The 26,150-nt window shown below is 55.2% G+C and overlaps 1 protein-coding gene and 1 pseudogene across 1 annotated transcript; one reads left to right on the plus strand and one right to left on the minus strand.

The window, feature by feature from the left end:
• The first annotated feature begins 2,304 nt into the window (after positions 1-2,304).
• Positions 2,305-26,005, plus strand: STARD10 (StAR related lipid transfer domain containing 10). Its single transcript, XM_047690871.1, has 6 exons — positions 2,305-2,511; positions 22,017-22,164; positions 22,728-22,831; positions 23,401-23,518; positions 25,289-25,341; positions 25,588-26,005. The coding sequence occupies exons 1-6, from the start codon at positions 2,305-2,307 to the stop codon at positions 25,831-25,833; spliced, it is 876 nt and encodes a 291-aa protein (XP_047546827.1). The 3' UTR covers positions 25,834-26,005.
• On the minus strand, positions 19,427-19,793 carry LOC125078357 (60S ribosomal protein L31-like; annotated as a pseudogene).
• Positions 26,006-26,150: the final 145 nt, after the last annotated feature.

Genomic DNA, 26,150 nt, shown 5'->3' on the forward strand with positions numbered 1-26,150 from the left:
CTAGAGTTGGGGTAGATAGAGTAGAGAGGAGGTACATAGCAGAGAACCATAGGCTTGGTTTCCTGAGCTTTGAGCCATCCCCCTGCTGCCCACTCCCACATATTTAAAGAATTTGGGTTAGAAAGGGTGGGGTGATTATCTGACTATGCCCCCCACATACTGGAGATCGAAGGTGATCACACCTCACGGGGACCTGCAACTCCTTTTACAGGATTTACTTTGCAGAATAAACCTTGAGGTCACCTGCCGTCACACCTTCCTGCTCACCCTCCTGTGCTTGTAAAATCAGGCCTGATTCACAAAGGGCTTGGAGCCCTAAGCTCTGTAGGAAGAAACACCTCTATCTGTGAACCCACTGTGACAACTCATCTTTCTCTAGCACCTTTAGGAAAAACTATTCCATCCCAGCACTCTAGGATGGTGAGGATAAGAGGTTATACATTCTGATTCCTTCATTCTACGGACAGGAAACTAAGGCCCAGAGAGGATGGAGGCACCAGAGCAGGGAAAGGAACTCTGGGGTGGGAGGAGGCTGAGATCTGGGTATTCTATAGGATGACTATGTACTTGCTCTGTCACCCTGGGCAAGTAAGCTGCCCATCCAGGTGAGCTCCCATGGGCCCTCCCTGCCCATTGGTGGTCAAGGGCCAGTCACTAGTGTGACTGAATGCTCAGCCTTGGGCCATCTGCCATGCTCATTCTGGCCTGGCCTGGGAGAAGTTGAACTATTGGCCTCAGTTCACACAGAGCAGCTGGAGGCAGGGCTGGCACTAGGACCCAGGGGGCAGATGGCAGCCTCCCAGGCTGGAAGGGACAGCTGGAGTACTGGTGGAGGTAACCCTCCTCCGCCTTGGCTTTGGAGCTCTGGCCAGCTCTGCCTGGGGAGGAACAGGGGATGCTCTTGAGAGCCTAGTCTAGTCCATGGGAGGTGTGCGGGCAGGTGATTGGGTGCTCAGGACGGGTGGTGATGGACAATGGCCGGAGTCCTGGGCTGGAGGGGGCCTTGGTTAAAGCTCTCACTTTGGAGTAAGACTCAGAGATCTTACCCAAATCTGGTCAGTCTGGGAACCTAGAGGCTAGTGGGTTCGATCAACTTCCGCCTGGGTTTGCGAACCTCACTGGGAACTGGGTTAGAAGTGTGTAGGCTTGGTGTGCCTGTCCTTGGTGGGGGATGTAAGCTTCGGCATCTCGAGTTGCTTTTGACTGTGGCGGGGGTGTGCGCCCATGTTTGGGTCTCTGGAGTGTCGTGTGGGGGTGTCTCTGGGATGTCTGGGGACAGCGTGCCTGTGTGTAAGTAGGTTGTTGCAGGGGTGTATAACTGTGCGTAAGGGAGGGGGATGGAGAATGGGCTCCCAATTAACTTCCAGAATCGCTCTTCAAGCACCTCAGGACCCCTCCTCCCAGAGTCCATCCTGACTTGGCCCCTTCCTGCCCGGTGCCCAACCCCGGGTTGTGGACTAGTTCCCTCCAGGCCACGTCCCCTCCCGGGGCGGGCGGGGGCGGGCGCTAGGACCCTGCGGGGCGGGGCGGGGCGGGGCTCCGAGCTCCGTCAGCTGTACCTCCGCAGCCTGGAAAATACCGAGCCCCGGGGAGCGGAGCCCGGGAGCCCCCGAGCCAAGCCCGGAGGGAGGGAGGAAGGGAGGGGGCGCGCGGGGCGGCGGGGGGCACGGGGCGGGGCCGGGCGGCGGGACCCACTGCTCCTCCCCCGGAGCCCCCGCGCGGCCCCGGTCGCCCGGGCAGCGGCGGCAGCGGCGGCGGCGGAGGCGCTCGCACCCCCGGCCCCGGCGGGCCCCGGCGGAGCAGCGGGCACAGGTGAGCGTCCGGCTGGGCGGGCGCCCTACCCCGCCCCCACCACCCGCCCGGCGCTCAGCCCGCGCCGGCGCCGCTGCAGAGTTAGTTGAGTGGGTCCGGCCGGCGCTGCGCGGAGCCCCCGCCGGACCGTCTGTCACCTCGGGTCCTGGCCTCCCCTGGGTCCCCGAAGAGGTCTCGCGGAACCCCAGCACCCGATACGCAGCCCCACTCCGGCCCCAGGGAGGTCCGGGGTCGCTCCTGGGGGTGGCCCCGTGACTGCCCCGTGCTGGTCCGCGCTCACTAGGGGGCCAGTCCCTGCCGGTCTGGAACTCTCCATCCGCCCAGGACCCCGGACAGCCCCACCCGCGCCCCCAGCGCACTGACTCCCGACCTCAAACCGGTCTTGCAGGTCCCAGGAAGGTGGCGTCAGCATCTGCAGCCGCGTCGACGTTGTCGGAGCCTCCGCGGAGGACCCAGGAGAGCTGGACTAGGACCAAGGCCCTGGGCCTCCCCATGGAGAAGTCCGCTGCCTCAACAGAGCCCCAAGGGCCTCGGCCAGTCCTGGGCCGCGATAGCGTCCAGGTGCCCGACGACCAGGACTTCCGCAGCTTCCGGTCAGAGTGTGAGGCCGAGGAGGGCTGGAATCTGACCTACAGCAAGGCCGGCGTGTCTGTGTGGGTGCAGGCTGTGGAGATGGATCGGACCCTGCACAAGATCAAGGTAGGCTTGCCCTGCCCCACGTGCAGCCTCCAGGGCGCCCAGCCGCCTCAGACAGGGAGTCTTCTGCTCCCCCGCAGGGCCACAGACACCTGGTTGTGCACCTGGCCTCAGGAGTCTCCCGCCAGGAGAAGGCACAGTTTGCTGGGCAAGGGCTCATTACACAGAGGCCAACTGAGGCCAGAAGAGGGGGTGTGACTCATTCTGGCTTCACTCAGCCAGAGCCCAGTCTTCTTCATGCATTTGCCTGCTCCTGGTGAGGTGGGCTGCTGCCAGGCCCGTCTAGGGGAGTGGTCTCTCTCTGGGACCACTCTGCCCTGGCAAGACTTCACTGGTTCCCCAACTTGAGTTATCCCAGGTGGGGAGACTGAGCCCTTCTCGCCCTAATTCCTGGTTCTGTCTCCACTCTCTGCAGCTCTGGGTGCCAGGGACCTGATTTCCTTCCCGCCTGATGCCCTGCTCTTCCCTCTTCTTTCCCCTGCTTACCCAGAGTCTTCTGCAGGGACTCTGGATCCTAGTTGGCAGATCCTGAGGTCAGGGCTTGGATGTCCGTGCTTTACACAGGGCCAGGCTCTCGGAGGAGGGAGCCAAGGGAGGCCAGCAGGTGCAAGTCAGATGCTGGTACATCGGCTCCCTCAGAGCCTACAACCCCACTCCACACAGCCCTGTGACTTTCCTCCATGCAGGACAGGCTTGAGGTTTGGGACCCCATGAGCCCACCTCCCCTGCAGGATGAGACGGGGCAGAGGCTGGTGAAGACTGTAGTCTAGAGGCCTCGGCGGCTGCCTCCAACCTATCAGGCATTACTGTTATGCCGCATTTCGAAGGGGGCAGGTCTCCCTTCAATGGGCTCTTGCAATAGGTTGTGCCCTTCGCCTCCCTTGCCTTTCCCTTGCTCTCCACTTTCTGCTGCCCTCCTCCTCAGTGCAGAGAAGTGCATTTCTCTTGGGGCGGAGGGGAAGGGCAGGGGACTCAGAGGGCACTTCTGCCCAGGATCTACTCTCAGACTTAGCTGCGGCATCTTGACTTCATTCCAGGGTTGGAGATATCTGACCTTCCCTCTCTGACCCCATGCCTTTCTGCCTCACTGTATCTTCGTCATTTACAGCTCTGTTCATCTATCCCATGTGGCCTTCTAGCTCATCCCTTCTGCCTCCCCGCCACCCCAACCCCCCCCCCTCCCGCCACCGTGACTCTCCGTTTGGATCCCAGCTATCTGACTATCTCTTTCTCTCTGGGTGTCTGTGTGTGTGTGTCTCTCCATCTGGGATTCTGCCCAGGCCTGAGGGCCCTTGGGCTAGGGGGTTCCTGGAGACCTGATCTGTGTCTGATGCTGAGGAGCAGGGGAGCAAAGGGCAGCTTATGTGTCCCAGCTTGGTGCTCTCTGAGGACAGGGACAGATCCTATCTCTCTTTGTGTCCCTAGATAGAGCAGGGATGTTGGTTGAAAGAAGGATGGAAAGAAGAAGGAACAAACTGAATGAAAGGTGAGCAAGGTTGTTGTGAGAACAAGGTTCTTTTCCAGACTGTGACCTGGGAAAGGCTTAAGGCTCCCCAGAAGCAGAAGGTCTGAACTAAGTCCAGTATACTTCCACCCTCTGTGTCAATAGGGCTGAGTTGCCTCCTCCATCTGGTTTGGTTAATGAATAAACCCAGCCCAGTACTGGACTGGAGCTGGTGGGTCTTGGGGCCAGACTCCCACAAGAGACCCCTTGTGGTCAGATCAGTCTTGTCAGGTGGCCTTCTTTGGGAGAGAAGGGGACTTGGAAAAACTGGGTGTTGTGGTACCCAGGCAGGGCATGGATCTTCCTTCCCTCTCAGACTGAGCGGAGTTTGGAGGGGGCCAGAAGGCCCTTTGCCATCCCTGTTTCATACTCCCTCCTCACTGGGGCGCAAGTGAGAACACTGAGGCCTGTGAAGAGGACAGGAGCCAGCCCAGGGTCACACAGCCAAGTCTTAGAAGAGCCAGGCTTGGAACCCAGATTTCCATCCTCCTAGCCTAGCTCTCTCTGTTCTGCTCCCCACAGTGGAGATAGAGTTGGGGACAGGAGGTGAGCAGAGCTGGGGCCTAGGATGGAGGCTGGGGCCTTGGCTATGGGTATCTCATGGGGCAAGTCCCCACTCCTGATCCCCTCAGTATAGCCCAGTGGAGCTCTGGTAGATGGGCAGAGGTCTCTGAGCTCCCCATCCTCAGGATTTCAGGAGTCCCAGTTTCCATGCAGTGAATCCCATTTCTGACAGGAGCCCATGCCCTGAGCCAAGCAGGGACTGTCTCACCCCACCTTTGAATTTACCCTCTGGCCAGTCCTGGGCAGGCTTGTCTCCATCCTACAAAGAAACTGAGGCCAAGAGTCACTTGCTTTACATCCCAGAGCAGCTGAGGTAAAAGTAGGACCCAGGCCAGCCTGGCTCCAGAGCACCTGGCCCTGTCCCATTGGCTCACTCTGTTAGTCAACATTACAGCATTTGACCCCATCAATAACTCTTTGAAGTACTGCGGTGTTTTCATAATCCCATTCCTGTTTGATAAATGAGAAAGCTGGAGGCCCTGAAAGGGGAGGTGGCCTGTCAAGGTCACACAGCATGTCTGAAGCCAGAGACCCAGGGCTGATGGGGTCACTCCGGGGGGCTGGGACTCACCCACAGCTGTTTGTTGAGCTTCGGCCCCTTACGCCATTCTGCCCCAGCCTGTCGGGAGCCTTCCCCCTGAGCTGGGAAAGCCAGCCTGCACCCTGGACATGCCTTGTTCTCGTGATCCCAGGGTGGGGGGTGGGGTCCTGCCTATCTGTCTACCTGATTGATCTCTCATGTCTCTTCCCCTAAACTTATCTTCTCTCTGTTCCTGTATCCAGAGATCCCTGAGAGCCACTGTGGCTCTGGGACCAGCATTCAGAGCCAAGACAAAGGGAAGGGGCTGTTGGAGGCCACCTCCACCTTTGCCCTCCCTCCTGGCCTCCAGCCTGGCCTGGGGGTTGTACTATGCCTTGGGCCCTGGCGAGGAGGCAGACACCACCTCCTGAGAGGGCAGGCCTTGTCCCACAGGCAGATGCTGAACACGAATCCTGGGTCTAAGGCAGAAGGCAGACTGGAACCCAGACCTAGGTCTCTTGATGCCCAGGCTGGTGTCTGAGTATATGAGGAATGCAAAACTCGGGGGTCTGCCGGTCATTTAAGCAGGGCCAGCTTGGGTCCAGTCCTGGTGGTGGTGTCCTCAGTGTATGACCATAGGTGGGTCCCTGCCCTTCTCTGGGCTGTTTCTCCTTCTGTGCCGGCTCTAAGAACACCTGTGCTGGGGCCAGTGGGGGAGAAAGGAGGAGTGAGGGGACAGAGAGCAGGCGGTGATGTGGCCTGCCAAGCCATGCCCTTGCTGCTCCTGTGCTCAGGCTCTCTGCTGCTGCAGCCGGCCTAGCCTTGTGCTTGGCCAGCCATGTGAGATGTGGAGGAGACCTGGCCCTGTCCTCAGAAGTTTCCAGAACCCGGTGAAGAGAGGAATGACAATTGCAGGTGACCCCTGCCTACTGCATGGGGCAGATGTCCACAGACGGACCACAGAGGCAGGAGTGGGCCCAGTAATCGGGGGGCCTTGAGGGGCTTGCTGGCTGCAGCAGGGGTGGGACGTCTCCTGGGAAAGTGTGCCTGAGAACCTGAGGTTCCTCTTGCTACAGGAAGCTGGGCAGTGGGGACCTGTCTTCTCTGACTTCCTTTTCTACGGCTCCTCCCCTTCTGGTCTGGAGAGAGCTTCACAGCCCCTCCCTTCTTGACCTCTCTGTCCCCCAGCTCCCATATCACAAGGCACCCCCACTCCCACCCCAGGTTTTAAGCTTTCAAGTCTGTTCCCTCTTAAGTGCCTCAGTAGCTCCCCTGTGAAATGTGGGATTATTTGACGGATCCCCAAGGGCCCTTCTCACTCTTTATTTTTATTTTTATTTATTATTTATTTATTTTTGGCCCTTCTCACTCTTAACAGTTTTACCACTCTTAACAGACTCCCCAGGGTCATGGGGAATGTGGGGGCAGGGACAGATGTTTTCCTTATGGCTTCCCACTGAGTCTTCACAGCTGTCTTGTGGTGTGGGTCTTATTAACACCATTGAATGGATGTGGAAACTGAGGCTCAGAGCAGGAATTCACTTGTGCGAGGAATTCACAGCTAGAGTTGGCTGAGGCAGGATCAAAATGCAGGCGCTTGGATCTCCGAAGCTGAGATCTCTCTGTTCCCTTGGGCTTGCTTATAAACACCATTGGGCCCTTTTGTGTTTAGAACCCCATGGGTCCCAACATACCCTTCTCTCCTGCCTGGGTCTCCTTGTACAGTGTTGTTTTGGGAGAACACCCTGGAGGGGACCCAGCTGACCAAGAGCCCAGTCCTCAGTGGGACCTTGGAGGTCACTTCACTTTTCCAAGTCAGTGTTCTCTGTGGAGGCAAGAATGTGAGCTAATCTGGTTTTAGGGCCTTGGATTCAGTGAGTTCAGATTCAGGCTGGAACTCTGCCCATCTGGGGCTCAGTTTCCCCATCTCTACAGGAAGCTGCTGGGCAGGTGGTTTGTAGAGGTTGTTTGGGCCTTAGACCATGCTAGAGGGATCTGTACCGCTGGGCACAGAGTAAGGAAGGTGAGCTAAGGCCTTGTCACTCTGTGCCATCAGAGAGCTCTCTAGATGGGGTGCCTGGATCCAGGGTTCGGTCCTGAAGACTGTCCTGGCTGGCTCTAGCTCTGACTTGGTGTGGGGGCAACTGGGGGCAGTGGCTCAGAGTTGAGGCCTGTTTACTTCACCAAACAGGCTCCCAGAGAGCATGCCTCCAGATAGTCAGGGTCAGGACCTTCCGGTGAGGGAGCTCAGGGAAGGGAAAGGTCAGAGGGGGCTGGAAACTTGAGGGAGGTCTTTCTGGAAGAGGTCCCTGGGCAAGGCTGAGGCTGTAGGGGAGAGAGCACATGGTCTGGAGGCCCAGCCACACGGCCTTGAGCATGCTGCTGCCGCCACCTCGGCTTTAACTTCCTCATTCCACAGACGTGGATAGTGGGGCCTCTCTGAGGGCATCTCATCCAGTCACTCCTTCAGCGAACACTCACTTATAGCCTCTCTGCCTGGCCCTGTGTGGGAGGTAAGGGACAGAGAGGGGACTCCAGCCCATGCCTGGTTCTCAAGGAGCTCCCTTGTGCGTGGATGGACACTCATCACAGGAGCTGTGGAGATCCGGAGGCGGGCCCTGAACCAGCCTTGGGGCTTGGGGAAGTCTTCCTGGAATGCTCAGGTGATACGTCTGGAATTGGGTGGAGAATGAGATGTACATGTTTGATAGCCCTGGGAGCATTCCGGACAGGGGAGCAGCTGTGGGGAGGCCCAGAGGTGGGACCTAGAGCAGCGCATCAGGAGACTGGCAGGGGGCTTAGGATAGAGCTGGGAACACAGGGGGTTAGAGGTGAGTAGAGAGCTGGACCAAGGCCCTACGATGTGGGTCCTGCAGGTCCTGGGTGCCAGGATGCCAGGGGATGGTTTTTAAGAAGGCAGGTAGGAGGAGGAGGAGGAATCTGTATTTGTCTGGACAGAGGTGCCAGGGCCCATGCTAAAGCATGGGCTGTGGGGAATGCCTCCAGGGCTGGGGACTGCATCTGGCGAGACGGAGGAGCTAGGATGGATGGAAGCTGGCGGTTTTAGCATGACCCTTTGCAATGTGCAGGCTGGGCTGTGCAGGCTGGGCTGTGAGAGGGTGTGGTTGTACAGCCCCCTGATGCCTGCCTTGGGGGCGAGAACCACGTGAGTGTGAGTGGGGTGAAGGTGGGTGCCTCTAGTCAGTGTCCCCCTGGGGCCAGAAGAGCCCTCAGCCCACAGGCTGGCTCTGTACGTCCATGCCCAGCTCCCCAGGCTCTGGCTTTTAAACTTTAACAAGCCCCAGCTCAGTTTCCAGCCGAGAGTCTTTAAAGTTTCAGGAGATGAGAGAAAGGAGGGAGTCCTGGAGACAGATGGGTTTTCTTTCTTCTCCTGTGTCTCCACGCCTGGCGGGGCCACCTGGAGCCAGGGCCATGGGCGCCATGCTCCAGAAGCCTGGCAGTCTTCCATGAGCTTGGGACCTTCGGTTGGGCCACTCCAGCCTGTTTCTGAGGGACCAGCGGCCACAGGCTAGGCAACCAGGTTGCTGCCATGATAGACAGGCTAGAAACCTCATTCCAGCCCCGACCCTTTACCTTTGCCCCTGACTGGGTGGAAGAGCCTGCTCCATCAACAGGCGGAAGGACAGCTGTTCAGACCAAGTGTCAGGCTATTCCTCTTGGTGCCTCACTTTATCCCATCTGGTATGCTGGGGCTGGCCTCAGTGCTCTGGGGCCCCTGGACCTTCAGAAACACAGACAGTGAAGGAAAGTGGCAGGGCTAGGACTTAGTGGTAGGTCCCATGCCAAATCCAAGCTCCTCTCACCTGTCATGAGAGAGCCTGGGGCAGGTGACACAGAGCACCTGGAGCTCCCCTCTGGGGCTTTAGCCTACCATTTGCCCCTCTGCCTCTCAGCCTGGGCTCCTGGAAGACTTGCTACTTCTGTCTTCTCTAGAGTCATGTCCTGGGGCAGGTGAGCAATGCCTGCACATGTTCACTGCCCCTCCCCACCCCGCAGCACATGTGCGCACATATACACGCATGCGTGCGTGCGCACACACACACATACACACACACGGGAAGTGGGATGAGTACTGTGGTCCTGGGCCATTGAAATCATGTCCTTTGGGTTGCATGCCACAACTTGCATCTGTCCTTGGTTTCTTGAGATCCCCTCTACCATCTCCTGGACACCCCATCCCTATCTTTGGTTCCCCAGACTGCTTGTGACCTGATTCTGGACCAAAGAAGTGATAAGTCTTTTTTTTTTTTTTTAAGATTTTATCTATTTGACAGAGAGAGTGTGAGAGAGCCCAAGCAGGGTGAGCAGCAGTGGGGAGGGAGAAACAGACTCCCCGCTGAGCAGGGAGTCCAACATGGGGCTCTATCCCAGGACCCTGAGATCATGACCTGAGCCGAAGGGAGATGCTTAACTGACTGAGCCACCCAGGTGTCCCAGAAGTGATGTCTTAAGGCAGAGGCCTGACAACCAGAGTGGATGGAGTTCCCAGGTGTGTCTCCAACATTCATTCATTCAACACATTTGTATTGAGCATATACTGTATGCCAAGTATTGTGTTATATCTAGGAATTTAGTGGCAAATCAGACAGCTCAGACCCTGCTGTTATGGGCTTACATTCTGAGGCGGAGATCAGAGAAAACAGAAGCAAACCGATAATTAAATAAGATGCCAGATGGTGGTTGTGTGTCATGAGGACAGGGTGATGTGATAGGGCTTGTCTGGCCTTCTCCGTGTGCATCTTCTGTGTGGGGAGCTGGATTGCCGGTGACTGTGTGTGTGATATGAGCCTCCTCCCAGGTGCCCCCGTGCCAGCTCTGATGAGGGTCAGTAAATTGTGTGTGTGTGTGTGTGTGTACATGTGCACATGCACGCGCCCGTGCCAGTGTCTGAGGTTGTGTGTATGTGCCTCTGAGTGTGGGACTGTGTGTTTCTGTGTCTGGTGTTACTGTGTGTGTGAGTCACGCCCCCTCACTGCAGCAGAGTTGTCTCTGATCCAATTATGTCTCCTCAGCTGTCTTCTGGCGGCTCCGGCCTGGGGCTCAGGGTTGGTTCCACCACAGCTCTGCCCTCCCTGCCTCCATCCAGCCTCCTGGCCTGGCCCCTGGGCCTACCTCTGGCTCTCAGAGTCTCCTCTTGGGGTGTGTTTTCTGTCCCCATGTCTGAGGGTTACCACCTCTTCTTTTATGTCTCTACTTGTCCCTTTCCGTCCATGTTTTTTTCTGTCCCTGTTATTTATTCAGTCAACAAACCTCTTCCCATGCCTCCCACCCACTCTGCCCCACTTCAGCCAGTGTGCGGGTGCTGGAGACCTGAAGATGGGTCAGACCCAGGCCCTACCCCTGAGGCCTAGCGGGGAGACCGATGGTGACGGGAACAGCCTTTCAAGAGAACTCTGGTGGGGACCCCAAGGCAGACAGCATGGTGGTGGCGGGGGCTGTCTGGGCAGGGCCTTGGGAGCCTGGCAGGAGCCAGGCTGCAAGCTGAGCAGTTCTCCATGAATCCCTCAGTGCCAAGGGCTCCCAGAGGCAGGAGTACAGACAGAGTGAGAAGGAGCGGAGGCAGAGCCAGAGAGGAGGAGGACATTTTGGAGTTGGGATCCGGGCCCGAAGGCAGAGAGAGAGACAGCAGGGACTTTCAAGCCTATGCCACCCTCAGTTCTGGCTTTTAGAAAGTTCCCTTGGGCAGGGGAAGCACTGGCCTGGGAGCCAGGAAACCAGAGACAAGGATGCGGCTGCAGTGGTTCAAGGGAAGATGGGGATGCCTGCCTCGGATTGGTGAGCAGGAGGTATTGGAAGGTGGTGGCTGAGTGGAACTCCTATTGGAGTGAGGAACGAGTCCAGAACCGTGCCCGGGTTCCAGGTGCCGGAGGAGAGGGGAGGGCAGTGGGCATTGGGGTAGATGATATGGCAGCACTGGACGGGGTGAGTGTGTGCTCGGGTGTGATGCCCAGGAGGCCATGGAAGATGAAGTCTGGAGCTTACTAGAGAGAGTGCTTTGGAGCATCAGGCCTCTGGCAGTCCGTGAAGCCCTAGAAGGTGCTTCTCCAACATGTCCTTGTCTTTGTGTCTGTGTGTTAGCCCTGGCCCTTGTCTTGTCTCTCAAGTCACCCCTTCTGTTTCCCTCTCCTCCAGGCCCACCCACTATCCGCCTCTCCCAGCTCTCCTGCCCTCAACTCCACCTCTGTCTGCCTCTCCTACCTCCCCCAGGGCTGGAGCACAGCGGCAGGAGCTCCAGGCCAGGAAGTCAACTTGTGTGATGTTCGCGCCTGATGCTGCTCGCTGCTACAGAGCTGGGGCCTGCTGGTCTGGAGCCTGAGGGGTGTGCTGGGGTCCATGGAGGCTGCTAGAGACTGGGAAAGGGCAGGGGTGCTGGAGGAAGGAGGCAGAGCCAGTGTAAGCCTCTCAGCCCTGGACAGAGAGCAGCACAGGGCCCTGTGTGGTCAGCTGGAGCAGACTCAGGAGGCAACTGGGGCTCATACTGGGGTCTGGGTGGGTTCCTTCACTTCACTGTTTTGGGCCACCATTTACAAATGGGCATAATCTCCCTCTTCCCAGGTAATTGAGAGGATGGAATTAAGTTAATTTGTAAAGCTCTTAGCACAGAGCCTGGCACGTTGTTAACATTTGCTGAACGGATGAATGAATGAACAGTCTGAGGTTCTCAAGGGACGGCTCTGTTTTCTCCCGCCTCCTTCCTTGTTCGCTCAGGTTACCTGATGGAACTGCTTGAGCCCTCCCCTCCTCCCCTTCCTCCAGCCAGTCCAGGTCTTTGCCAGGCCCAGACTCACACTGGCACCTCTGCCTGGAGCTCTTCCCCCTTGTTTTCATCTGAGCGCCTTCTGCTCTTCCCTTTATCCTATAGGACTCCACTGAGTGCTTGGCCTTGTAGCTGTGGACTGGCTTCCCTCTTGGCCTGCCTCGCAGCCTGTGGCCCTCATTGCCTGGTGCAGCCTGAGGACACAGAGCACCCCCGCTTCCACTCCCAGCATGAGCAGGTGATAGGGAGCATTTCCAGGCTGACTCGGCTTCAGCCTGGGCAGCCTCAGGCCCCAGCTCAGCTCCCCCCAGACTTCCAGGTCCAGGGAATGAGGACCTCTGGGTTCTGGACAACACTCTCTACGCAGGGGGAAACAGTATAGTTTCCATGCCTTGTATAAACTGTGTTGTACCAAGAATCCAAAAATGAAAAATCACCCAAAGCCTCAATTCCTGTGCAAAACATTTCTTTGTTCTCTTCCAACTCTCATTCGATGATGTATACAATTTATACATGGTTTAGCCCTTGGCACAGATACAGATTTGTATCTTCTTTCGTTCATTTAACATTACATCAGTAAAAGTTTCTAATATTGCTCCAGAATTATTAATTCCCGAACCTTTCCCTCAGCTGCTCCCTGCCTGTCTTAGTCTAGGTTCCCAGGGTTCAGAGCCAACCTTGCCCTGGGGAGCCCCCAGTTCTCAGTAGTTGGGCAGTCCTCATTGGTGATGTGTCTTAACCCAACCCGGCCCAGCTGTGGGTGCTGTTCCAGGTCGCTCTCCATATATTTTGCTAATTATAAATGCAATAATATAGGCATGAATATTGTAGCAGCTTTTTGGTATGTTTTTTCCTGAGTATAAATTTCTGGTCCTGGGATTCCAGGAACTGAGTTGAAAGACATTTTTCTTTTTTTCCTTTTCTTTTCTTAAAGATTTCATTTATTTATTTGACAGAGAGATTGAGAGGGAGAGAGCACAAGCAGGGGGCACGGCAGGCAGAGGGAGAGGGAGAAGCAAGCTCCCCGGGATCACAACCTGAGCCAAAGGCAAGATACTTAACCGACTGAGCCACCCAGGCGCCCCTGAAAGACATTTTTATGATTTTAAAAATATTTGGCAAATTGGTTTTCAGAATAGTGGAGTCAATTTTTGCTGTCACTAACTATATAACAGTTTTACCATTTCCTCACAAGCCATGGGTATTTTCTATATTTTTGTTATTTTCCTAAATGTAAATTGGGACCTCGGTATAATTTAAATTTATTTTATCGGAACTATGAAAGATCTTTCAGCAAGTCCAGGAATCTTCCCTGAAGCCTGTCTCTGACCCCCCACCCCCACCCCACACACTGCATTTCATGCAAGGGTAATGGCAGAAGGAGTCATCAGCCACAAGTGCCATAGAGAATTCTACCAGAGTCCAGGAGGTTTTCACGACAACTCTTCCTTCTGATTCCACAGAAGCACTAAGGACCACCAGCCATGGCTCAGAGCTGCACTCTGAAAGTCAGAGGAAGCCTTCACGGGCACAAGCTCTTCGTGTCCATCCCTTCCATTCAGAAACAGTTCTTGACTAAACCATGCCAGATACAGGGGAGGCCAAGATGAATAAGGGGCCATAGCGCTGGGGCAAGTCAGTGTACTGCAGTGTGTGTTGATGGAGGGAGGCCTGGGGGGTAGAGGAGACAGGAAGGAGGGCCCCAGGCCAACCTGAAGGATTTAAGGACCGGGAGGGCTGCAGCCAGGCTGAAGTTCAGAAACAAAATAGGGAAGGAGCCAGGGAAGGAAAGCCCTGGGAAAGCAGGACTGATCAGACCTCTCTCTTCCCACACCCCACTGCCCACTTTCTCTGAGCCCCTGTGTCAGTGCCCTTGAGCTCTTCTTGAGATTTGGTGGGGGGCCTTAGAGGAAGGGCTTAGAAGTCTCCATTCTGGGAGCCCCAGAAATCTAGAGGCAAGGGCAGGTTCTCCATCAGCTCAGCTCGATGCGGGCCTCTTGGGGCCTTTGGGACAGACAGTGGGGGTCCTGGGAGGGGACCCAGAGCAGAGAGGGTCGAGGGGCTGCTGAAGGGGAACCTCTCATAGGCCTTGTGCCCCAGGCCAGTCTGCATCTCTCAGCACCCGAGCTGACATGTAGTCTATGCTGCCTGGCCGTGAGTGGGGAGCTGGTGCATTTGTGTAGGGCCCTTCCCTGGTGGAAGAGGCCCACCCACCCCACTCTCTGTTCGTCCACCCTGTGGAGGGATCTAGGGCATTTTTGTGTTTTTAAACTTTGTTCCCTGGCCCTGCATGTCCTGCCCTTTGGGGATTAACAAGAGGGTGCTCCTGTTGGCAGGGCCTGAGAAGTCGGGGAAGCTGCCGGGGCTTGGGGCTGGAGGAAGGGCACCTGCTGCCCGGGCTTTATGTACAAGACTCATTTAATCCTCGCAGCTCCTCTCTGAGGGGAGGATTATCTCTGTTTGACAGATGAAGATAACCGGGACTCAGAGCTGAAGTCCTTTGCCCAAGCCAAGGCCAGAAAGGATCTGCTGAGTCAGCTGTGAGCCGTGGGGCCTGGCTGGGTCTGGCTGGGCAGCACGATGACCGGAACCACCTCAGGGGTCTCCCAGGTGCAGAACTCCAGGGCTAAGTTTTGGAAAGGCTCTGTGTTTGAGCCCAGTGAGGTCCAAGGATTCAGTGAAGAACTTTGTTCCAAGGAAGAATATATGGGCCTTGCCTTCCTGGGCAGCAAGCCATCTGAATCCAGTGAGTTCTGCATAATAACCATCAGTTAGCTAAGTCTCCAGCTCCTGCGTGGTGTTTGGGCTGGGCTGGTCCTGCCCCCTGAGGAAGGTAGCAGGAAGTCTTGACACTTTGGGGTCAGGCACAAGCAGGTGCTGTTTCCCTGCTTCACCACTGTTAGCTTTGAGGTCAATCCTTATAACTCTCTGGGCCTCAGTTTTTGCATCTGTAAGATGGGGATGATGATACCCACTGTGGGGCTGGGAGGCTCCGAGACAGTGTTAGTGTAGAGATTGCAGCTTGGTGACCTTCACAACTGGCAGAGGCACTTTGACCTAAATGTCAGTTCCTGTGGGGTCCATGGGCCAGGAGCTGTTGTCTCCTTTGTGATGATGAATTAGGTAGTGATTTTGAGCCCTTAATACATGATAATGGTTATTGAGGTTGTGGCTATGGTTCAGGGCTATGAGTGATTTGATACTGAGTGACCCACCCGCAGGCAGGAATACTTCCCTTTGATTTGAATATGGTTCTGTTGGGAACGGATGATTTGCATAACAATTATTCCTCTTACAACACTGTCTACCAAAATGCGGTGTGGTGAGCAGTCAACATGGCTTGTGGGATGGTAAGAGCCCACACAGACCCCTTACCTTCTCTGGGCCGCACATTCCCCAGTGGTCACTGAAGAGTGGTGAAGAGCTCATTCCCTGGGTCCCTAGCTAGGACTTTGGGATAATACGTGTGCCCCACATATCCCACAGGCAAGGAGACCTGCCGTGTGAGGTCTGAGGATAAGGACCAAACTTGGGTCCACCTCCCCATCAGTTTGCATGTTACGGCCCTGACCTTTGGCCCTCAAGGCCCTATGGCAGCCCCATGGAGGTGACCTGACTTCTTTTCCCCTGTCTGGGGTCAGCTATCTCCCTGGGTCTTGGGAGAAACTGCAGCCCCTCTCCCTACCACTTTCCTCCCTCCCATGGAGATTCTTCCTTCTCTAGGAAGCTGAGCCCTGGGAAGGCCTCCAGAGAAGCACAGGGCAAGGGGTGGGAGAGAGGGAGGGGCAGAATGAGACACAGCTTTGGTGCCCAGCAGTCCTTCTGCTGAAACGCCCTCTCCCCCCTAGAGGCATTTCCACTCCTTTCCCTTTTAGCTTCATTGCCCTCTACTCCCACAGTCACTGTACTGCTCTCCCCCGACCCCAACTCATCCTCTAATGGGATTTTGTGTCCTTGTCCCTTGTGCCACCCGCTTGTTGGGGCTCCTGGTTCACTCTGGAGGCCCTACTGCCCACTTGCAGGCCTGGCACACAGCGGACTCCAAAGAATGGTAAATGGATGAATGGACAGACGGGCAGGGCCAGGAAGAGGCAAGAGGAGCACGCAGGGCACAAAATACGAGGCAGCACGTGCCAACGGGACCTGGTCCTGGTCTGTGGAAGGGTAAACCGCTGCTCACGGAAGCCTGCTAAAGCCAGAGCAGCCGCTGTGTTTGTGTATTTACTGTGTACCAGGCATATCACCCCATTATCTCATTTAATTTGATCCCAACAGCCCCATGAGATAGGTACTATTATTACCCTCATTTTTCATGTGAAGAAACTAAGACTTGGAAGTTTGTGCCCAGAGGAGGAACTGGAATTGGAAGATGGGAGTGCCGGACTCATAACCTGCTAGAGTCTTCCCTGAGGACCTTCCTCACTTGGCCAGTCCCTGCTGACTGTGGCTCTATGGGTGTGGTAGTCCTGGGGTTCTGAGCACTCTGTTTTCTGCCTCCTGGGGCTAGCAAGAAGGGAAGGGGGGACGCCGTCTGTAGTTTCCTGGTGTTACCTGCTCCCTCTGGGCCTCAGTTTTTTCAGCTACAAGTCAGCTTCCCTGCTGTACCCAAGCTCGGAGGGTTCTGCAGCTGGTGGCACCCTCACTGAGTAGCCAAAGCAGCCCCCCTTCGGTTCTGGTTTGCTGGGGGAGCTCCCAGAGGGCCAGCCCAAGTGACTGACTTGCCCAGGGTTCAATGGCTGTGGGTCCCGGTGACAGGCCTGCCCTCTGGGGTGCTCTCCAGTGACTAATCCCTACCCTCACCATCCCTCCTGAAGCCTCTTAGCATTATAGCTCACACCCGTGGTGGCTGCCACCGTGGGCAGGAGCAATGCTGGGTGTAATTTACCCCTCTTGGCACAGCTGCGCTGCCTCCAGGAGGCTGTGGAAAGAGCACAGCCTGGAGCCAGGCAGGGTGAGAACACCGATGGTCACTCTCCACTCCATTCTCCGGACCAGCCAGACAGCCTGCCTGCTTCTTTACCCATAGTGCCCCCGCTCCCGCCAGGCTTCCTGCCTGCCAGCTGGGCACCGCTGCTGGCCTGCCCAGGAGCCTGCCACCAGCCTGGAAAACCTTTGACGTTTCCCTATTTATGTATGTATGTATGTATGTATGTATTTTAAGTAGGCTCTGTGCCCATCATGGAAGCCAACGAGAGGCTTGAAATCATAACCCCGAAATCAAGACCTGAGCTGAGATCAAGATTCGGGCACTTAACTGACTGAGCCACTCAGGCATCCCTCCCTTTTTATTTATTTGTTTGTTTATCCCTCCCTCTTCATTTAAAAGATGAAATGCAGAGTTTATACTTACCTGCGGGGTCTGCCTCAGAGCTGTGCACACCTGGACTACCGGACTACCGCTTGCTGTCTCAGGAAACCACAGGAGCCCCAGGCCCTAGGGAAAATGGGGAGCGCCTGGGCAGTGTGGGTCCCCTCTCAGTGTGTACCCAGGCCCTCGGAACGCTGAGCCTGGCCAGGGGGAGGAGGCGGTCCTAGGTAGGGTTCTAAGCGAAGAGCAGAATCCTGTTGTCATGGCCCCTCCACCCACATTCAGGGCCCAGAGAACACCTCTGAGGACCTGCAGAGCCAAGTCAGCTTTGCAAGCTGGCTTTGGTTAGACAAGCCCTATTTCCCCAGAGGCCGCCCTCGAGTGCTCCTTGAGAGCTGAGAGGACAGGAAGAGCCGGTTCTGGATCCCTGCTCGACTGCCTTTGCTGCCCTGTGATTCTGGCTGCTGTGGCTCCTGGGTGTTGGGCTCCTACCTGGCAGTGTGGGAGTGATGCCCACTCATAATGTGGGGTAAAGCGTGCGTGTGCATTGACAGGCCACTGCAGCATTCAGACCTCCACGGGACTACTGGGTACAGGTCATCCCACAGCTGTCATCGCTGGTCTGACCTCTGCCATGTTCTCCACCACCTTTCTCTTCGTCCCAGTCCTCCCCTCGCTTTGTTCCCTCACTGCTCCCACAGCGTTCACTCCTGTGTCCCTCAGTCAGTCCATCTGAAGTCTCCTTCAGTCTGGTAGAGTTCTCTAGTCCTTCCTTGCCTGTCCAGACCCTGACGCTCAGCAGGGGGGACTTTTGTAAAAGTCCTTTATTTGGGGTTTGTCTGATTTTCCTAATGATTCGATTGTGTTTATGCATGTTTGGCAGAAATGTCACGTAAGTTTTGCCTGTATTCTCTTCATCACGTCCTGTCAGGCGACAGCCAGTGCCAACTTGTCTCCTTACTAATAAGTTCACTGGGATCACTTGGTTCAGAAGGTGTCTGCCCTGCTTCTCTACAGTGAAGTTACTCATTTTTCCCTTTGTAATTTATAAGTATTTGATGGGAAGTTACTTTGAAGCTATGTAAATACCCTATTCCTCATCAGACATTAATTTTTTTTTACTTTTTAAAAAAGATTTTATTTATTTATTTGACAGAGAGAGATCACAAGTAGACAGGCAGGCAGAGAGAGAGAGAGGGAAGCAGGCTCCCCGCTGAGCAGAGAGCCCGATGCGGGACTCTATCCCAGGACCCTGAGATCATGACCTGAGCCAAAGGCAGCGGCTTAACCCACTGAGCCACCCAGGTGCCCCATAGACATTAATTTTATTTATTTATACCTATATTTCCTTTGGTTTCCTATTTTGTTCTGTGGAATACAATCTGTTGTCACTATTTTAATACATGGGTTGTCCCAGCTTTAGCCTGTGGTAGGTGGCCAACTGTCCTAGTTTGTCTGGGACTGAGGGGTTTCCCAGAATGTGGGATTTTCATTGCTAAAACTGGCAAAGCCTTGGGCAAACCCTGACAAGTCGCTCCCTGAACCAGTGGGAGCCCTTCATGCTGGATCCTGTGTCTGCAGGGCAAGGTCCCTATCACTCTGTGAGTGTGTCCTTACTTGCTGTCCTTACTTGCTGACCCAGCCCCAGAATCACACATTTCTCTAAGACCTGGAACCAGGACCTTTTGACCATTAGGCTACAACACACCAGAGGGACTGGAGCAGACACTTGGCTTGCCTACACACCTCACTCTCGTCTGCCTCTGTGCCTGTTCCCTGGCTGCTCTCTCTTCCAGGGCCCTCGGCAGACACCTGCCTTCCAGACAGCTTCTCTGTGCAGCCCGGTGCCTCCCTTCACCTCGAAGAGCTGACCTCCTCCTTTGTGCCCTCATCAGGTAGTTTGGACTACCTTTCCATTGTCAAGTTAGTCTCCTCCCTCAACTGAAAGCCTCTGGAGCACAGGCCTGAGTCAACTCTGATTCTTCCGTGCTCTGCACAGGGCTGGAATTGGGGCCTGTTAGTTAACTGATTGGATCTAGAGTCATACCCTTTCATCCAGCAGAAAAGCAGAGAGGGAAGGTGACTTGTTCAGGGTCACACAGTGAATCTTTGCAAGCTGGAGTCTGTCCTTGAGCTTTTCTTTTTTTCTTTTTGGTTTTTCTTCCTTCCTTGCCTCCTCCCACCCTCCCTCCCTCCCTCCCTTCCTCTCTTTTGCGTTTTAGACCTTTCTTTGAGAGTCAGCAGTTAGTCCTCATCAACATGAACCATCCGTAGACTTTTGAAAGGCACCTGAGTAACCAGACTATGAAGCTTGTTTGATGAAACTTTACCCTTGTTATGTTTTCTGGACAACTGCGCACGAGTACAGTATGGAACATTCCTTATTCCCTTGGCCCAGACAGCTTTGCTGAGCCTGGTGTCACTGCGCACATCCGGAGTCCCCATCTCCTTCATAGCAAATTTCTGGATCTCTGTGTGCCTGAGGGGCATGCCTCTTGCAACCCACTCCACAGATGCATTCGTGAATGTCAGTGGCATATTCTCTGGTCACTGCATCATTCATGGCAGAATGGCCCTTCCTCTTCTCACCACACTTCTTTGCAGGAGCCATTCTGCCAGATCCAGGTTGGAAAGGGAACTTCGAGGGCTGTCCTAATTCTAAAATGGGGCTAATACCTCAGAGCCGTTCTGTGAGAACAAAATGTGGTAATGTGTATAAAGCACTTAGGATAGTGCCCGGAGGGAGAAAAGGGAGACTCTCTTCTCTGCCGGTGGCTGGAGGAAGAAGGGGGTGGAGAGGACCCCTCAGTACCTCTGGGCGACCTTTCTACTTAAATCTTGTCATTATCGTAGGAGCAGTACTATACATTTTAGAAAACAAGAAATACAGCGAAAAGAAAACCATCATATTCTCGTCATCTCAAGATTGCTGCTGTTAACACTTCAGTGATTATTCTTCCTGAGGGTTTTCTGTGCATAGATTTCCTCCACAATGAGCTTATACTGCGCATTCCATTTTGTAACCTGCTTTTCCTCAGGCAGCATTCTACCACTTTGTTTCGGTAAATTTTCAGTGCACCTAATACTCAGAAGATATCCACATTTCTCCAGTCATCTCAAATATAGCCCTTAGAGCTGTTTCGTCCAGGTCAGCATGCAATCCAGGACCACACCTTCTATCTGGTTCTTGGGTCCTGTCAGTCTAGTCCAGACCCTTCATTATGACATTGACCTGTAGAAGCGACTGGATCAGTGGCCTTGGAGAGTGCCTCCCCGTCTGCCTTCAGTTGTGTTCTTGTGAAATTTAGCTGGTTCTCTGTCCTCCGTATTTTCTGTAAAGTGAAGTATATCCCAGGCTTGATGAGTTCACTGATGCCTAGAATACCCGGTAGGTGGTGATGTGCCCTTCCTGTGGCCTTTCCTCACTATTAGTGTGCCAAGGCCTAACACAAGGTTAGAGGAAAGGTAGTATGACTCGCCCTCATATGTTTGCATAGATCCCCTTTTTTAGTAAGATGTGCGGCTCCCTTGGCACCATCTGAATGCCCAGTTCTGGGAGAACTTTTTAAACTATACAAGAAAACTCATCCAGTTGCTGAGGGGAACTTGATCCTGGGGTTTGGGGCTTTGAGGTGAAGAAAAATCACGGAAGAAGGACATGAACTAAGTTTCATCTTGCTGAGTGCAATCTTAACATAGTTGTGTTTTTACAGACATATGATCTAGGTTAAATCCCAGCTCTGCTGCTTACCAGCTGGGCAACCTCAGGCAAGTTTAACCTCTCTCAGCCTCAAGTTCCTCCTTGGATTTCTTGTCTGACAGAGTTGTTTTGAGGGTTAAATAAAAAAAGTATCCTTGGTTCTTTTCTCCCCTAGATGGAAAGCTCTTTGAGAACAAGGCTAAAAACTGTAAGAAACCCAAAGATGTTTGGGGTACCTGGGTGGCTCAGTAAGTTAAGTATCTGACTCTTGGTTTTGGCTCAGGTTGGGATCTCAGGGTCCTGGGATTGCGCAGCACCCCATGTCTGGCTCTGTGCTCCATGCGAAGTCTGCTTTTCCCTCTCCCTCTTCTCCTCCCCTCCACCCCACACTCACTCACTCTCCCTCAAATAAATAAATACAATCTTAAGAAAAAAAATCCATGGGGTGCCTGGGTGGCTCAGCCTTTAAGTGTTTGCCTTCGGCTCTGGTCATGATCCCAGGGTCCTAGGATTGAGTCCCGCATCGGGCTCTCTGCTCAGCAGGGAGTCTGCTTCTCCCTCTCTGTCTGCCTCTCTGCCTACTTGTGTTCTTTCTATCAAAGAAATAAATCTTTTTTAAAAATCCAGAGATGTTTGTTGGATTAAAAAAAAAAAGCATACAAATGATATGGTAGTGAGTATCACGGGTGAAAGAAACCATCCATTTAGGCATTTATTTATGCTTTCAATTAATTTAACATGTACCTGTTCCACATTCTGTGCTGAGTCAGCTGTGAGCCTCAGCCATGATGTTCAGGGGTCTGGGACCGCACAGAGAGATTTAGTGTCTGGGAGTCCAGAAGGTCTGGCCTGGTCATTCAAGAAGTCTTCCTGGAGAAGGAGACTGGGACGTAAGGGGAGGTTTGCTGGGGGCTGAGACGGGAGATGGTCTCTGGATCCAGGGGCTGTCTGTCTCCCAGCACAGGTGGCTGCTGGGAGGGCTGGACAGGGCTCACAGCAAGAGGTCAGCCCATGCTGGCCTCAGAGCTGCTGTTCTCTGTCCATCTTCTCCCCTTCTTGCCTGTCCCCCCTTGGGTCTCCTGGCCAGGGCCTGGAACCTTGTGTGGCCCTGACACCCCCTGTGTGTGTCCGCAGTGCCGGATGGAATGCCGAGACGTGCCAGCCGAGACGCTCTATGACGTGCTCCACGACATTGAGTATCGAAAGAAGTGGGACAGCAACGTCATTGAGACCTTCGACATCGCCCGCCTGACAGTCAATGCTGACGTGGGCTATTACTCTTGTGAGCAGCCACAAGCACGATCCCAGCTCTCTGCCCCCATCCAGGCCTCCAGCCCAGCCTCCTTCTCCGTCTTGCCCACCCTGCGCTCACTCCTGTGGCCAGCGGCTCCGACACCCAAGTGCTGAGATGGAGGGTCGCCCTCCCTGGCATACGCAGCCACACACACATGTTCATGGATACACATTCCACACATGTGTACATAGTCACGTTGCAGCCCATGGCCGCATGCCGCATGTTCCCAGTCCTACATCGTCAGACACACACACTCACGGTAACATCGTTCTCCCATATACTCATGATCACACAAACAGCCAGGCCAGCAAGGGAAGAGCTGCGGGAGGCAGTGAGGTGGTCCCTGAGACCAGAGGGGAGAGGAGAGGGTTCTGCCCTTTCTCTCTCCTAGTCTTAGCTCTGGGACTGTGGTCTGGCAGGGGTTGGGGTAGCCATTCAGATCAGGGGGAACTGGCAGTTGACAAGGCATCTCTGTGCCTGGCCTCAGCTGTGCCCTCCCTTGCAGGTAGGCAGGCTGGTGGCCTGGCTGAACTGTCCCTTGCACTCCACAGGGAGGTGTCCAAAGCCCCTGAAGAACCGTGATGTCATCACCCTCCGCTCCTGGCTCCCCATGGGCACTGACTACATCATTATGAACTACTCAGTCAAACACCCCGTGAGTCTACCTGCCTTCCCTTCTGGGGGCACAGGGGAAGGGGCCGGGTATGGCCGGGCCAGCAGGCCTGGCCCAGGAAGAGGCCGCCAACCCTCAGTTTCCTTCCTACAAAGTGAGAATATTGGCTCTGGTCTCCCTGCTCAGCTCTCAGACAGTTGAGAAGAGGGTGATGTAGGCCATCCCTGTGGGCAAGTGAGATGGGCTGGCTGGGAAAGGGGGTACAAGGGGTGAGAGGCAGGGCTCTCTGACCCTTTCTGAGGCTGGGCCACCTTGCTCTGGCCTGGGCAAAGAGGAGTGTGTGTGCTTGCCCACTTATGTGCTCATGACCCCTGACCGCAGACTGGGGGCGTTCCTGGGGAGAGCGGGGGGAGCTTAAGAGAGGCAGGGGTGACCTAGTCTGAGTCCTCCCTTTCTCCTCACCCCTGCATCAGTCCTGGCCTGGAATGTATGCCAGGGGTTTTGAACTAGCTACCTGTGTGTGTGTGTGTGTGTGTGTGTGTGTGTATACTCACAAAGACACTTCTTTGCCCCAACCCTGAGTCTCACCTCCCTTTGCCTTCCATCCCCAGAAATACCCGCCTCGGAAAGACTTGGTCCGAGCTGTGTCCATCCAGACGGGCTACCTCATCCAGAGCACGGGGCCCAAGAGCTGCGTCATCACCTACCTGGCCCAGGTGGACCCCAAAGGTGAGGGCTTGGCCCCAGCAGCCCATCAGGGGATCCTTTCCTATACCACAGGGGATGTGACCTGATCTACTAGGGATCAAAAAGGGCCTCTGTCTGGAGCTATTTTGTATTTGGGGGCCTCTCCATCCAGAATATCATATGAACCAAGGTTTGAGACTTGATAATGGTTTGAAAAACAAAGGCCAAGGTGGTAGGTGCTGCTCGCGACGAGGACTGGAGCTCTTTTCCTGGACCCCCGCGCCCTGGCTCTGACTTGTTTCCCACTCACTAGTTGCTCTCACCCTGTCTGTCTTGCTGGCTCCTACCTCTGCCCATCCCAGCAGCCTGAGTTTTCCATGTCCACCGAGTACTCTTTTCCCCAGGCTCTGTGGCCAGCTGACGTGCGTCTCTGCTAGTATCCAGATCCCTGCAGCCATTGGCTTCCTGGATTCATCCCTCCAGATGTCTTCCAGGACCTGAGATTCACTGTGTACCATGCTGAACTCTCTCTCCTTTAGGTTATGCCTTCTCCTAAGCCTCCAACCCCCAGTCACCCATGCCAAGAATCTGGGGGTTGACTGGAGTCCCCTCTGCTCGGCTCCCAAATCTGGCCACCCATTCTTATTGATTCTACCTCCTAAATAGCTCCTGAATCTGTCCTTTCTCTCCGTACTCGGCCACCTTGTCTGTCCTTATAGCTACTGAGGAATTTCTCCAAAACACATATTTCTACATGACTCTTTTCTGATTAGAATTCTTCTCTGGCTTTCCATTGCCCTCAGAGTAAATTCTAAGCCCCCTCCCCAGCTTTCACAGTTCCCCCTCATACCTTACATGGTCCCACGTCCCTGTGTAGGCAATGGTTTCCCTCAGCCTCACACCTCTCCTCCCTCACTCATGCCTGTAGGGCTGCTTCAGATGTCACCTCCTTTGTCTCTGATACCCAGGTCACCTCTGGCTCCCTGCTTGGTGGGCCCATTCCCCTCCAGCAGAGCCCTTGGCACACTGTTGGGCCCCAGACAGTGAGCTGTTCTTTGGGCCCCCGGGACTGGCCCAGATTAGGTGTCACGGAGTGGATGTGGAGTGAGTGAGTGAATGGGTGACTGGCTAGAGGTTGGGTAAGCCCTGAACATCTTTGCCTGGGTGTGCCCAAGCCCCACTGAGGGCTTGAACCAGTGAACCAGGCCCAGGGCCTTCTTGCTCCTTACTGACCGTGATGGGTGTCAGGCAGAGTAGACACTTGAGAATGAGAAAGGGTAGACAACTGTGTTGTGGATTCCAGGTCGGGCCAAGGTGGGGTGCTCAGCCAAGGGGCCTGTGTAGCAGCTAGACTTCCTGGGGCAGGGGACCTGGAAGGACAGGTAGATGAGGGACTGAGCATCAAGGCCATTCACAGGCTGGGTATGAGAAGGGATGTCAGTGGAGGGGAGGTGGTGGGTGGGAGCTTGGTGGGTCATGATTTCAATCTAGTTGTAGCCTGTGGTCACCTATTTTCTTCCATGCAGTCCTCTGGGGCGCAGCAGAGGGATGGGAGGGGTGAATGGGGTGGGTTTAGGGGGATACAACAGAATTGATCCTAGAGACCTTGGGCTGAGGTGGAAAGAGAAAGTGAGAATGATGCAGTCTTACAGGACTTGACTCACAGCCTCCCCCCAATCCCAGGGAGAAGAGGGTACCCTCTGTGGAAGCCCCAGGCTGGAAGGAGTGGGGTGGTATATACGTTTGGCCGGGGCTGGGTCCCTTAGGCGGCTGCTTTCCTTCTCTCCTCATTACCCTTCCCTGCTCTCGTAGGCTCCTTACCCAAGTGGGTAGTGAATAAATCTTCTCAGTTCCTGGCTCCCAAGGTGAGTGGCCTTGGGACTTTTGGGTACCGAAGCTGGGGGAAAGGGTTCGGAGGAGGGGTGGGTCAAGGATGGGGGACTGGGAGTCAGGGGGCGGAGTCAGGGCTGAGGGGCGGAGTCATGAAATGGGCCAGAGTCCAGATATCGGGAGCTGGGGAATGAGCCGCTGGAGGGCGTAGGCCGGGACTTGGCGAAGACGCAGTCCCGCTCCGCGTCCACCCCTGATTCAGCTGTGCGGCGGCCCCACAGGCCATGAAGAAGATGTACAAGGCATGCGTCAAGTACCCGGAGTGGAAGCAGAAGCATCAGCCGCACTTCAAGCCGTGGCTACACCCAGAGCAGAGCCCGTTGCCGAGCCTGGCGCTGTCGGAGCTCTCCGTGCAGCACGCGGACTCGCTGGAGAACATCGATGAGAGCGCTGTGACAGAGAGCCGGGAGGAGCGCTTGGGGGGCGCAGGCGGCGAGGGCAGCGATGACGACACCTCGCTTACCTGAGCGCGGCACCACCGCAGGGACCAAGACAAGATGGAGTGGGGCCGGGGTGGCGGATCCTCCCGCGCTTTCTCCCCTCCCCCACCCCCGCGCCTCTTAGGGACGCTGGGCTCCGGCCCAGGCTGGCGCTGTGGCCTGGCTGGACACAGCCCCAATAAATGATCCCACAGCCTCAGCTGGTTCGTCGCTGTACCTGCTTCCCACCACCCCGGGGCATGTCCCCCCACCTTCGCAGCCCTTAATCCCCTTGTTCTAGAGCTCATTTTGTGAATTTTCATTATTGATCACCTGGACTTTATCCCTTTGGGCAACCCCTCATT

The sequence above is a fragment of the Lutra lutra genome, chromosome 10 (assembly GCF_902655055.1).
Source record: "Lutra lutra chromosome 10, mLutLut1.2, whole genome shotgun sequence".
Lineage (NCBI taxonomy): Eukaryota > Metazoa > Chordata > Mammalia > Carnivora > Mustelidae > Lutra > Lutra lutra.

Excerpts from the sequence above, each read along its gene's own strand:
- STARD10 (XM_047690871.1), top strand. The coding sequence starts at position 2,305 with ATGGAGAAGTCCGCTGCCTCAACAGAGCCCCAAGGGCCTCGGCCAGTC. Across the intron at positions 2,512-22,016 it reads GGACCCTGCACAAGATCAAG|TGCCGGATGGAATGCCGAGA; the intron begins GTAGGCTTGCCC and ends GTGTGTCCGCAG. Across the intron at positions 23,519-25,288 it reads GGCCCAGGTGGACCCCAAAG|GCTCCTTACCCAAGTGGGTA; the intron begins GTGAGGGCTTGG and ends CTGCTCTCGTAG.